A 14,052-nucleotide genomic window follows, 5' to 3' on the forward strand; every position below is an offset into this window, starting at 1 on the left:
CCACGTGGCTCCTTTCTTTGGGTGTACCTGTAGGAAAATTTTTTCTCTAAACGTCCACATTACTTAATAGAGTTCAGACGCCTAGTTATACAAACTTGCAGTGAAATTACGGAATACTTGTGCCGTAGGATTATCAGTGTTTGTGTGAAGGAAGTTATTGTGGACATACTGAGCATGTGCTGAGTTAGAACAATTCTCCACACAGTTTTCCTTGGTAGTGTCTGTTTGTCTTGACAGTAAAGTACTTATTAAAAAGCAAAATGACGACGCGTGTCGTGCGCCACCCTGCACACGCAGTAAATGCTGATCAAATCTACGTTTTTAGTCCACTTTTGGAAGAGGAGAGAATGAAAAACCCGTACTTCATCCAATGTCCAATTACAGACTGTACCCCTCATCAGCCTCAATTTCTTATTCTGTACCTCCAGCCACACATTCTGCCACTGAGACATACCTTTCATCCACAAGCAACAACTAAAACTCAAGAGGGCAGCAAGGGGCAGTACTTTACTTTCCCCACATGCGTTTCTTGCTGCCGTGTAAGCGATTTCATTTCCCGGGATTCGCACATGGCATGCCACCCAGCGACTGTCTGATGCTTCCGCAGCAATTGATACAGTAAAGCGTCAGGTGTATACAATGATTTATACATCTGTGGAACTTCCTAGCAGATTAAAACTGTCCCCCAGTCCGGCACACACTTCTAATCTACCAGGAAGTTACAAATAAGGGCACATTCCGTTGCAGCCTGAAAACTGATTCTGGTATACACTTATATCTTACTAAACAGAGAGCCAATGCCTGGCATTGTACTCACCATGACGGACGGGCCTTCTGACGTCCACACAGCAATGGGCTGGAAGCGACCGATCAGCACACGCCTCAAGAAACGGCGTCTGATGTCGTTGTCACCCTTCGAGACCCTGGAACAAACTCTCAAAAGAGAATGTGCAGTCATTACTTTTTAACTTACAAGTGTGATCGATTCTCAGAGATGAAGAAGGGCCGGTTCCGACAAACTCGTACATTTTGCGTTACTTCCGCAATGAGCTATCGTAAAACATGGGATCTACTATAAGCTTAATGTGCGACTGGCACAACCACCATAACGTAAGAGGGGTCGACGTAAAATTCTAATTATCACCTCGAAAACATAAAGTTATGTTTCATATTAACATAATGTTCCGTCGGTTCTTGGTAGAACAACATTATAATAAATGAAAAGCACCAGTTTGCTTTTGTTCTACAATATTACTTTTATTGTTAACCGGTTTTCGGCTTACAAGACCATCTTCAGACATTTACTGAGTATTATCACCAAAGAAGTTAAGTTTTAGCAGACAACATTGGAAGAGAAGTAGCACATCTAGACTGAAGTAAAAACATACAGTAAGTAACATCTTACAGTAAAGTCTGAAGATGGCCTTGTAAGCCGAAAACCGGTTAACAATAAAAGTAATATTGTAGAACAAAAGCAAACTGGTGCTTTTCAGTTATTATAAAGTTATGTTATTTTCTGTTTCTTTGGACGTACGTGCCTGCAGTCCTGGCGCACAAGTCCCCACACCACAGTATCGCACAGCGCCAACAGACAAAGCAGTATCATTATAACAATGATGTGCGCCATTTTGTTCTGGCTGCTCTAGCTACGTTCTGTGATACTGAGCTGCGGGGACTTCACTGCGTACGACTACTGCAGGCATAAATCTCCAAACAAACAGAAACTTAATCAGTAACTTTTTTACGATAAAATTAGAATTTTATGACGGCCCCTCATGTTAACATTTAAATCCAGATCTCTCACATGTACAAAACCAAAAATAGAAAGCAAGTTTAAGCATTTCATTCCGAGTAGGAAACAGAGCCATTTCACGTACTCTGGGAACTGCAGATACAGTATTTGTCTAAAAACTGCTGACTGAGAACTAAGCAGACGTGGGGTAAATAAAAAGTAGGCAGGCAGTGTAAACTGCAGCCAGCAACTACACGAGCACATTACTCTTCTGATAGAAGAGAAAAACGTGTAATTTAAAATGCTGCGAACTCTCTGTCCTCCTTTCGATTCATCTTCATTGATTGGTTGGTTGACTGGAGGTTCGGGGACTAAAAAGCGAGGTATCGATCCCTCGATCCAGGGGTAGTTCGTCCGGAATTAGTGATGTCCGCCAAGTACGTGTTCCGATGATCAAAGGGAAGTACGCGGCTTTGAAGGCAGTACTGGCGTCAGCGTTAACAACTAAATTACGGGGAAGTAAATGGGTCAGGCCAGTAAGTAGGTGAGAGCAGGTCACGCGTCTCCCAGAGCTTGTCCAACAGCGAGAGAAACCACGTACCGCATCCAACCCCCGCCATCCGGACGAAGGGCGAAGACACTTACAGAACAAAGAATGCCTTCTAGTCGGCGGATTCAGTACAGTAAAAGTGAGAACGCTAAAAATGTAATGGACATTATTCGTATTACCAATAGTAAAAACGAGAGGAGAGAAATTGGTAAGGCAGCACGGGGGTGTCCCTGGACCTCTGCATACGGCGGGAGTTGTCCCTCCCACAGTCTTCCCAGTCCTGCTCAATTGTAGTCAATGCGTCAAAAAGAACCCACCATTCAGCAGAGTGCGACCTCCAAAATAGAAAGAGTGTGCGGCCGAAAAGGAGACAAACCGCATCTAAAAGCAAGTAAAACTACGTAAAAGCGGGATGAAAGAGGGAAGTTGATAAGGAGGTAGGGTTGGGTGTACACCAGGCCTAGTGTGCAGCGGCAGGTGCTCAAGCCCCAATCATACCGTCCCTCCCCCGAAGGTCCCTTACAACCTTACACGTGAAAGCGTCTCCCATCATGTGAGGCAAATAATACGGAAGGCCAAAAGACGGGGGCTTTCCACCAGGACATGACACACTGCCTGAAGCGCTCCACACCCACTATGTGGCGGTGACTCGTCGCACAAACTGACTTGAAGAGGTTAAACCAACGTAACTACATTAAATCGCTTCACGTCTTCAATCCACTCATATTTGCCAAATAATGTGGGTCGAATTCTCCATTTGTGTAAATGCAGTCATTAATTGCTGTATCAATAGTTTATTAATGCTGACAGCTACTGTATATGCAATTCATGAAATGTCTTAAAAGAGGTTAAAATGCTAATCGAGAAGGAACAGGATGCGGGTCTGTGATGATGTCCATACATTTGGGTGCAATCAGCCGTTACTACACTCCTGGAAATTGAAATAAGAACACCGTGAATTCATTGTCCCAGGAAGGGGAAACTTTATTGACACATTCCTGGGGTCAGATACATCACATGATCACACTGGCAGAACCACAGGCACATAGACACAGGCAACAGAGCATGCACAATGTCGGCACTAGTACAGTGTATATCCACCTTTCGCAGCAATGCAGGCTGCTATTCTCCCATGGAGACGATCGTAGAGATGCTGGATGTAGTCCTGTGGAACGGCTTGCCATGCCATTTCCACCTGGCGCCTCAGTTGGACCAGCGTTCGTGCTGGACGTGCAGACCGCGTGAGACGACGCTTCATCCAGTCCCAAACATGCTCAATGGGGGACAGATCCGGAGATCTTGCTGGCCAGGGTAGTTGACTTACACCTTCTAGAGCACGTTGGGTGGCACGGGATATTGCGGACGTGCATTGTCCTGTTGGAACAGCAAGTTCCCTTGCTGGTCTAGGAATGGTAGAACGATGGGTTCGATGACGGTTTGGATGTACCGTGCACTATTCAGTGTCCCCTCGACGATCACCAGTGGTGTACGGCCAGTGTAGGAGATCGCTCCCTACACCATGATGCCGGGTGTTGGCCCTGTGTGCCTCGGTCGTATGCAGTCCTGATTGTGGCGCTCACCTGCACGGCGCCAAACACGCATACGACCATCATTGGCACCAAGGCAGAAGCGACTCTCATCGCTGAAGACGACACGTCTCCATTCGTCCCTCCATTCACGCCTGTCGCGACACCACTGGAGGCGGGCTGCACGATGTTGGGGCGTGAGCGGAAGACGGCCTAACGGTGTGCGGGCCCGTAGCCCAGCTTCATGGAGACGGTTGCGAATGGTCCTCGCCGATACCCCAGGAGCAACAGTGTCCCTAATTTGCTGGGAAGTGGCGGTGCGGTCCCCTACGGCACTGCGTAGGATCCTACGATCTTGGCGTGCATCCGTGCGTCGCTGCGGTCCGGTCCCAGGTCGACGGGCACGTGCACCTTCCGCCGACCACTGGCGACAACATCGATGTACTGTGGAGACCTCACGCCCCACGAGTTGAGCAATTCGGCGGTACGTCCACCCGGCCTCCCGCATGCCCACTATGCGCCCTCGCTCAAAGTCCGTCAACTGCACATACGGTTCACGTCCACGCTGTCGCGGCATGCTACCAGTGTTAAAGACTACGATGGAGCTCCGTATGCCACGGCAAACTGGCTGACACTGACGGCGGCGGTGCACAAATGCTGCGCAGCTAGCGCCATTCGACGGCCAACACCGCGGTTCCTGGTGTGTCCGCTGTGCCGTGCGTGTGATCATTGCTTGTACAGCCCTCTCGCAGTGTCCGGAGCAAGTATGGTGGGTCTGACACACCGGTGTCAATGTGTTCTTTTTTCCATTTCCAGGAGTGTACAATCCCATCGAGAAGATGACAGTCGGGAAAGCAATGGAAGGGTAGCGGTTGCAAGGGCAGAGAGGAAAAATTGCCACGTCAAGCGCCATTGGGGACAATTACTGCGACAGTCTGGTCGGGTAATAGTGGATTTGTGCCAGTAGCGACGCTTCGTGCGTGGGTGTCAGGAAATGTTAGCACAGAGGTAGAGTATTACCGTTGCAGCTGGTCTCCGACGACATCTCCTGGGCCGTGCGCACCCTCAGCGTGCCTGCAACATTCCAAAAGTCTTCATCAGAGAGGTCAAATTGTTAAAAAAATCGGCAACACGCCGTGTAGCGTCGTGGCGAGTTTGTTTTTGTTTCGTGTGGTCGGCTTCCCATTTGTCTCTGTTAGTTGGCTGCACTAACGCAGCAAGCGATACCAGTCAGGTCTGCTCTAATACAGCAGTTCGCCGATATTGCATTGTGTGTGTGTTCATTTAAATCCAGATAGTTAATTTTTCCAATGGAAAATGTGTTTTCTCGCGTGTTTCTTGCTACTAATGTGGGTGTGATTGTCTGTATTCACTCTTCGCTATAATTTCTCCATTTGGCACTGGTGCTGTAAATAAAAAAATAAAGGAAACTGTGAGACCATAATCGGCGAACAATAACACACAACAAGGGTGACACTCAAGTCTAGTAATAGGGCACACTCGAAGACCGAAAATACATATGGTTAAACGCACTAGTGCTTTGACATAAGTGTATAACTGCATAACTATCAGAGATGGAGAGACTATATTCATGAAGTATTTAGTATGGTAGAAAGAGACAACAGCTCGCTTACACTCACCATGTTCTCATTTTTTTATGATCTGGGCCTTCGCTTCTGCCCTGCCGTGAAGCTCCTGTGGAACTCTTAACCATTGTAAGAACACCTACCTTCTAAGTTTTCTCTTCTCGCGATTCTGCTTCCTCAGTCTTGATGGACATTTGTCCTCTTCTTTCAGTCCTCCTCATTCAGCGGAGCTGAAACGGCGCAGCTGAAGTTTCCTTGTCCATCGCGGCTCAATTCGCACCATCTCGGTAACAGTCGTCAGTATCGGGAAAAACGCGTTCGTTTGTTCGACATAAAACGTTGTATAAAAAAGAACAAAAGAACCGTGCCCGTCCGATATGTCAACACTTCGCTCTCATCGATTCTTCGTGTGAGATTCGCCTGACCGTACCACTGCCTCGCGATTATGCAGCTGGCTACGATGTACTGTAGTTTACCTTCCGATGTCAGAGGGAACGGCACTCTGAATTCAAAGCACTTGACTCATGACACAGTGCAAGCATAAATTCTTCAGGTTTCTTAATGCTAAAACCAAAAGGAAACGATTTGCATTTATCGAACTGCTTTTTTTCGTTTGCTATGATAACGGCTCACGGATTCCAGAAATGTAAAATTTCCATGTGTGAGTTATCAAATACAAGGGAAACGAACTTCAACATAATTTTTAAGAAAGGGGAGGGGAAAACGATGAGTGGGGAGGGTGCTCGGGGATGCAATTCTGCGAGAATAATTTGATAGAGCCTGAAAGATGTAAGTCTAAACAAGGTACCAGGAGTAGCCGACATCCGTCAGAATGATTGAGATCCTAGGAAGAAAACACCACGACAAACCATTCCACCCGTTATGCAAAGCTTTACGAGACAGACAAAATACACTCAGACGTAGGATGTAGTAATTCCAATTCGCAAGAAAGCAGATGTTGACAGGTGTGAATATCACAGAAGCATCAGTTTAAATAAGGATTTCAAAATATTGACACTAATTATTTCCACACGAATGGAAAAACTGGTACACGTTGACTTCCGGGAGGATTGGTCTGGGTTTCGGAGAGATATAGGAACACGCGAGGCGGTACTGACCCTATGACTTACCTTAAATAATAGGTCGAAGAGAGGGAAACGTAAGTTCATAATATTTCCAGGGTTAGAGAAAGCTTTTCACAATGTTGACCGGAAGACTTTCTTTCAAATTATGAAGGTAGCAGGGATAGCATATAGGGAGAGGAAGGCTATTCACAACTTGTACAGAAACCAGACTGCAGTTATAAAGAGTCGAATGACATGAAAGGCAAGCAGTAGTTGAGAATGGAGTGAGCCAGGCTTTTAGCCTATGCCCTGATATTCAGTCTATCAATGAGCAGGCAGTGAAGTAAAACAAGCGGAACCTTGGAAAAGAATAAAAGTTTAGGAAGAAAACATAAAAACTTTTATGTTTGCTGATGACGACGTAATTCTGTCAGAAACGGCAAAGGACTTGGAAGAACTGTTGAACGGCAAGGAACATCAACAAAAGTAATACAAGACGGGTAATGGAACGTAGACGATTTAAATCAGGTGATGCTGACATAATTACATTACAAATGAGATACTAAAGTAGTAGATGAGTTTATTTGCGCAGCAAAATTACAGACAATGTTCTGTATACGTAGATGGATAGCAAAACTCAAACCGTTTTGAGCGCTAAAAATGGCGATACATCGAATTAGACGTACGCTTAAATTATTCTCTCCAACCTATATACACTGAGGCGCCAAAGAAACTCGTGTAAGCATGCGTATTCAAATACAGACACATGTAAACAGGCAGAAGACGTTGCTGCGGTCGGCAACGCTTATGTAAGACAAGTGTCTGGCGAAGTTGTTAGATTGTACCGCAAATTGCTGCAGATTTCGCTGCTGGGCCATCAACAAGTGTCAGCGTGCGAACCATTCAACGAAACATCATCGATATGGGTTTTCGGAGCGGAAGCCCCACTCGTGTACCCTTGACGATTGCACGACACAAAGCTTTACGCCTCGCCTGGGCCCGTCAACACCGACATTGAACTGTTGATGACTGGAAACAAGTTGCCTGGTCGGACGAGTCTAGTTTCAAATTGAATCGAGCGGATGGACGTGTACGAGTATGGAGACAAAGTCATGAATTTATGGACCTTACATGTCAGCAGGGGACTGTTCAAGTTGATGGAGGCTCTGTAATGGCGTGGGGCGTGTGCAGTTGGAATGCTATGGAACCCCTGATACGTCTAAATACGACTCTGACAACAGGTGACATGTACGTAAAACATCCTGTCTGATGACCTGCATCCATTCATGTCCATTGTGCATTCCGACGGACTTGGCCAATTCCAGCAGGACAATGCGACACCCCACACGTCAAGAATTGTTACAGAGTGGCTCCAGCAACACTCTTCTGAGTTTAAATACTTCCGATGGCCACCAAACTCCCCAGACATGAACATACTGAGCATATCTGAGATGCCGTGCAACATTCTGTTCGGAAGAGATGTCAACCCTCTCGTACAGCCTTGCACGACTCATGGTGTCAATTCCATTCAGCATTACTTCAGACATTAGTCAAGTCCATGCCACGTCGTGTTGTGGCACTCCTGCGTGTTCACATGGGCCCTTCACGATATTTGGCAGGTGCGCCAGTTTTTTTGGCTCTTCAGTGTATAAGCATAGCTGCTTTTTTTAAACGTAGCATATCGGTATTTCCTTGCAGAAAGCGGCAATGGATTATACGAAGCGAAACGCATATTTAATCGAAAATACAATGATTTGCGAAACTGCCACCATGGATGGCGAAATATACGTGAATTGTGCCGTCAGGTTCGATAAGATTCATTGCGGAATGAGGCCTCAGTATCTCAAGCGTGTGACATGTTGCTCTGCGACACGCAGTAACCCGTGTTCGAGAGAGCGTGGGGCAATCACAGCTTGACATTTGCCGAGCTGCGTCACCTCGTGTGGGCAGCGATGCCCTGTGTTTGTACGACCGTGGGAGAGGGGGGGGGGGGGGGCAAACGCTTCGCACGACACCGGCTTCAGGATGTGGACCCAAGACCGCTGGCTGACTCCACACAAAACACTCATACACGCAACTGCATCTGACACAAAAATAAAATGAAAAATGTACGGTGTAAATTTCCGTCAGGTTTCAAACCTGAGTGTCCCAAAACAGGATCCAGTGTTCTCAAAAGCTACATATTTCTGCGACGAATACCCAACCTCGTGAAAGTCGTAAACACGACATTTTTTTTTGTTGCATCAACGTCTTCGAAGCCTGAGACGACGAAAAAAAAAAAAATCCTCCGTTGATCACCATCGCTGCGAGGCAGGAAAAGGATATGGCAGGATGTATGGGTGTTTAATCAGCCATTCACACATTTTCTTTCATGCTCACATATTCGTAAGACCGTTCATGGTACGTCTAAATTCTGTTCCATGATCACCCAACAATGCAATGTTAACTTTCATCCTTAACTGAAGAATAAAACGTAGAAACATACGCAACCTGAACACAGTAAACTAAACTCAAATTACTTACCTCGTGTGTTTGCCTGTGTAATTAGAATAACTCTTAACCATTTCCTGTGTATGAAGACTCGGTAGATAACGCACTAAATCAGTTGTGTCTGTATAAAACAGTTTTGTTTATCCAGTTTCAGATGGCAGCCGCCTGAAAGGAATCCTTTCAAATTTCCATTGAAGGGTAATTTAACGGGACGTCGAAAAGTGTTAATTACAGTTATATAATTAACTATTTTGTTTGTTTGCAGGCTCATGTCTGCAGTCCTGGTGAACACTTAAATCCATGCGCCACAGTGCCATATCACGCCGCTAGACCAGGGAGGGGAAAAACCGACCGGTTAAAACCGATACCGGTATTTTAGTTCTCAATAACCGCACTTTTCGATATTTATCTGCTTTCGGTTATAACAGCTGGTTCAAGTTTTTACTAATTACCGGGTCAAAAAGCCGACAAATCAGTCACTGCAGCTGCGCTAAAATTTTTTGCAGAACGAGCAATTTGTATCCGTAAAATCTGCATTGCTTTTAAATATTGAGCCATTACAGAAAATGAGAAAAGCGAACAGTGCTATTTTATTAACAATGCCAACAGAAACGAGCAACAAACACTGGGCATAAGGATTGGTATAGAACTGCTGAGACAATGACGTACCCGTTACCATTTGATGGGCCTATTACATGGTACGTCTGCAACTTGCCGCATCTGCTCTATATAGTAGTTTCTCCCTGTCGTCTTCGGACACCAGTTGTATCACAGAATGGCACCATCCCTAGTCTGGAAGTTTTTATTAAGTCCAATATCAATGAGGTACAAAGCCCCATTTGCTTTAAAAGCTTAAAAACGGGAGGAGCCACAACGGAGGTGTGACCTTATACAAGTAGAAAACTTAAAACTTAACAGTTCGTTCAAAGACTGGAATAAAAACGGAAAACAGCAGATTAGCTGCTTTTGTCTATATAACATGCCTTTATCTGCTCGTAGCCCTGGAGAAGGGGCAAATTAACACGAAAAATACAGCTCTTCAGCCTCAGTTTTCATTCTGTAGCACTGACTATTCGTAATGTCCACATAGTGGTACGATGCCCCATTACAACATAATTTTTGAGCAGAGTTTAACTAAATCGGAATCAATAGGAGAATACTGGTAATTTTTTGTAGTAGTCAACCACTTATAACTTTTAGAGAAAAGCAGCAAACGATGGACGGACTAAGTTTTCTTTTACTTGGCTATTTAATTTAATATTTTGATTCTATGAATCTTGAAACTGAGGGAGTACAATAAAAAACCGGAAATCGGTATTTCAGAAACCGGTTATTTTGAGCGGTTTTAATAGTCCAGTTAAACTGGCGTTGGAAAAAAATAACCGAAAACCCGTTGTTTTAGCGATACGCGCCATCCCTACGCTAAACAAGCCAAAAGAAAAGACGTCAGCCATTGACAAAGAGATAAAATGGTAATTGGTTTTCGGCAGCAGCGCAACCGTTACGGCTCTGACAGCCAATCCAAACGCCTAAAGAAGCCGTCTGGATCGGCCTGACACAAATCAATATTTCCGCTGCTGGTGAAAACGAGTTATCCCACGACATTCCACGTTATTACAGATATGCCGCACCATTTTGTTATGTCTGCCCTAACGTAGTCCGTTGCTACTGTGGCGCGGAGATTTGAGTAAGTACTACGGCTACAGACAGCTACTTGCAAACAAACAAGACAATTAATTGCGCAACTATATTTTTTCGAGGCAGTAGCTAACACTTTACGATTAGAGCCCGCAATTATTGCAGATTAAAGTTTTAAGTCAACATGTGTCATATTCTCCGATGTCTAAATTGTTATTGACTTGGCTGTGGGAAGTGAGCGTTCGGGTCTAAATTGGGGTCTTCGTGTAATTTCTTCAGACTGTTGCAATATTTTTGCCCAGCAGAGTACTTACGGATGTCTGTAGCAGATTCCACTCACCCTCAGTACAACGCGTACGAGGCTCTCGAATACAGGAGATACTTTCCTGTACAACAGCTGAACTTTGGTCACTTGTTGATCAGACAGCGCCACCGGATAGTATTCATCCAGTCGAAACCGGTCATGACGACATTAAATTGTAAAAGGAAAGTGCAAATGTGAAGGTATACACAGCAGCCTCCCACCACCGTTAAAATATGGGGAAAAGAAGCGACAGTTGGGTCAGTACTCACCCCTGGGAGGTAGATGGCTCTGAGTGCGACGTGACCACTTCCTGAGCAGCACGTCCTGCTCCCAATTCATCCTTCTGTTTAACATCGCTCGCTTCTGCCTCCTCACTGCCTTCTGCAAAATAAAAGAAGGCGTAGTATCTCAAACGACATTTCTATTCCGCAGTCGATAATTGAACTGCATCAGTTCCACGGCATTAAGAGGCCTGCACACGTTGTATTTATTGACAATACTTGTTTGATAAACCTTCAATATATTGAAGCGATCGTCAAAATAATTATACTGTTACTTGGCAACACGATTTTACAACGTTAAGATTTCGAATACCAAAAACAAAGCGGGATGTTGGAAATTTGCGAGGACTTCCTATGGCACCAAACTGCTGAGGTCATCGGGCCCCACGCTTACACTCTACTTAAACTAACTTACGCTAAGGACAACACACACACACACACACACACACACACACACACACACACATGCCCGAGGGAGGACTCGAACCTCTGACGGCAGGAGCCGCGCGAACCGTGCAAGGCGCTCTCGACCACGCGGCTAAGTAGGTACCGCAATTACACTGAAGAGCCAAAGAAACTGGTACACCTGCCTAATATCGTGTACGGTCCCCGCGAGCATGCAGAACTACCGCAACACGACGTGGCATGGACTCTGCTAATGTCTGCAGTAGTGCTGGAGGGAATTCATACCATGAGTCCTGCTGTGCTGTCCATAAATCCGTAAGACTAAGAGGGCGTGGAGATCTCTTCTGAACAGGACGTTGCAAGGCATCCCAGATATGCTCAATAACGTTCATGTCTGGAGAGTTTGGTGGCCAGTAAAAGCGTTAAAAAAAGGGTTCAAATGGCTCTGAGCACTATGGGACTTAACATCTGAGGTCATCAGTCCCCTAGAACTTAGAAATACTTAAACCTAACTAACCTAAGGACATCACACACATCCATGCCCGAGGCAGGATTCGAACCTGCGACCGTACCGGTCGTGCGGTTCCAGACTGTAGCGCCTAGAACCGCACGGCCACTCCGGCCGGCGGAAGCGTTTAAACTCAGAAGAGTATTGCTGGAGCCTCTCTGTAGCAAGTCTGGACGTGTGGGGTGTCGCATTGTCCTGCTGGAATTGGCCAAGTCCTTCGGAATGAACAATGGACATGAATGGATGCAGGTGATCAGACAGGATGCTTACGTACGTGTCACCTGTCAGAGTCGTATCTAGACGTATCACTGTCCCATATCACTCCTCCTTGGTACACAAAACGGGTTAGAACACTGCTGCAGAAACAACAAAACAAACATGCCAAATTTAAACAGACGCAAAACCCCCATGATTGGCGATCTTTTACAGAAACTCGAAATTTAGCGCGGACTTCTATGCGAGATGCCTACAACAGTTTCCACAACGAAACGAAGGTCTCGAAACCTGGCAGAAAATCCAAACAGATTCTGGTCGTATGTGAAGTATGTGAGAGGCAAGAAACAATCAATCCCTTCTCTGCTCGTTAACAATGGAGATACTATCGAAGACAGTGGTGCCAAAGCAGAGTTACTAAACACAGTCTTCCGAAATGCCTTCACAAAAGAAAACGAAGTAAATTCCAAATTCGAATCGAGAACAGCTGCCAACATGAGTAACGTAAAAGTAAATATCCTCGGAGTAGTGAAGCAACTCAAATCACTTAATAAAAGCAAGTCTTCTGGTCAAGATTATATAACAATTAGATTCCTTTCGGAGTATGCTGATGAATTAGCTCCATACTTAACAATCATATACAACCGTCCACTCTACGAAAGATCCGTACCCAAACACTGGAAAGTTGCACAGGTTACACCAATATTCAAGAAAGGTAGTAGGAGTAATCCACTAAATTACAGGCCCATATCGTTAACGTTGATATGTAGCAGGATTTTAGAACATATATAACGTTCGAACATTATGAATTACCTCGAAGAAAACTGTCTACTGATACACAGTCAACATGGGTTTAGAAAACAACGTTCCTGTGAAGCACAACTAGCTCTTTATTCACGTGAAGTGTTGAGTGCTACTGACACGGGATTTCAGATCGATTCCGTATTTCCGGATTTCTGTAAGACTTTTGACACTGCAGCACACAAGCGGCTCGTATTGAAATTGCGCGCTTACGGAATATAGTCTCAGTTATGTGATTGGATTTGTGATTTCCTGTCAGAGAGGTCACAGTTCGTAGTAACTGACTGAAAGTCATAGAGTAAAGCAGAAGTGATTTCTGGCGTTCCCGAAGGTAGTGTTCAAAAATGGTTCAAATGGCTCTGAGCACTATGGGACTCAACTGCTGTGGTCATAAGTCCCCTAGAACTTAGAAATACTTAAACCTAACTAACCTAAGGACAGCACACAACACCCAGCCATCACGAGGCAGAGAAAATCCCTGACCCCGCCGGGAATCGAACCCGGGAACCCGGGCGTGGGAAGCGAGAACGCTACCGCACGACCACGAGAGGCGGGCGAAGGTAGTGTTATAGGCCCTTTGCTGTTCCTTATCTATATAAACGATATGGGAGACAACCTGTGCAGACGTCTGCGGTTGTTTGCAGATGACGCAGTCGTTTATCGACTAATAAAGTCATCAGAAGATCAAAACAAACTGCAAAAAGATTTAGAAAAAATATCTGAATGGTGCGAAAAGTGACAGTTGACCCTGAATAACGAAAAGTGTGAGGTCAACCACATGAGTGCTAAAAGGAACTCGTTAAAATTCGGTTAACAATAAATCAGTCTAATGTAAAAGCCGTAAATTGAGCTAAATACCTAGGTATTACAATTCCGAACAACTTAAATTGGAAGGAACACATAGAAAATGTTGTGGGGAAGGCTAACCAAAGACTGCATTTTATTGGCAGGACA

General features: G+C 45.2%; 1 protein-coding gene across 1 annotated transcript in view; it reads right to left on the bottom strand.

Moving 5' to 3' along the window:
• Nucleotides 1-772: 772 nt before the first annotated feature.
• The window catches only part of LOC126106285 (uncharacterized), a 151,113-nt gene continuing 137,833 nt past the window's right edge, over nucleotides 773-14,052 (bottom strand). The window contains exons 6-7 of the mRNA XM_049912506.1: nucleotides 11,160-11,271; nucleotides 773-923 (exon numbers count right to left, since the gene is read on the bottom strand). Of these exons, the coding sequence (XP_049768463.1) occupies nucleotides 773-923; nucleotides 11,160-11,271 (263 nt within the window). The remainder of the gene's footprint in view (nucleotides 924-11,159; nucleotides 11,272-14,052) is intronic.

This window comes from Schistocerca cancellata, chromosome 10, assembly GCF_023864275.1.
Source record: "Schistocerca cancellata isolate TAMUIC-IGC-003103 chromosome 10, iqSchCanc2.1, whole genome shotgun sequence".
Classification (NCBI taxonomy): Eukaryota; Metazoa; Arthropoda; class Insecta; order Orthoptera; family Acrididae; genus Schistocerca; species Schistocerca cancellata.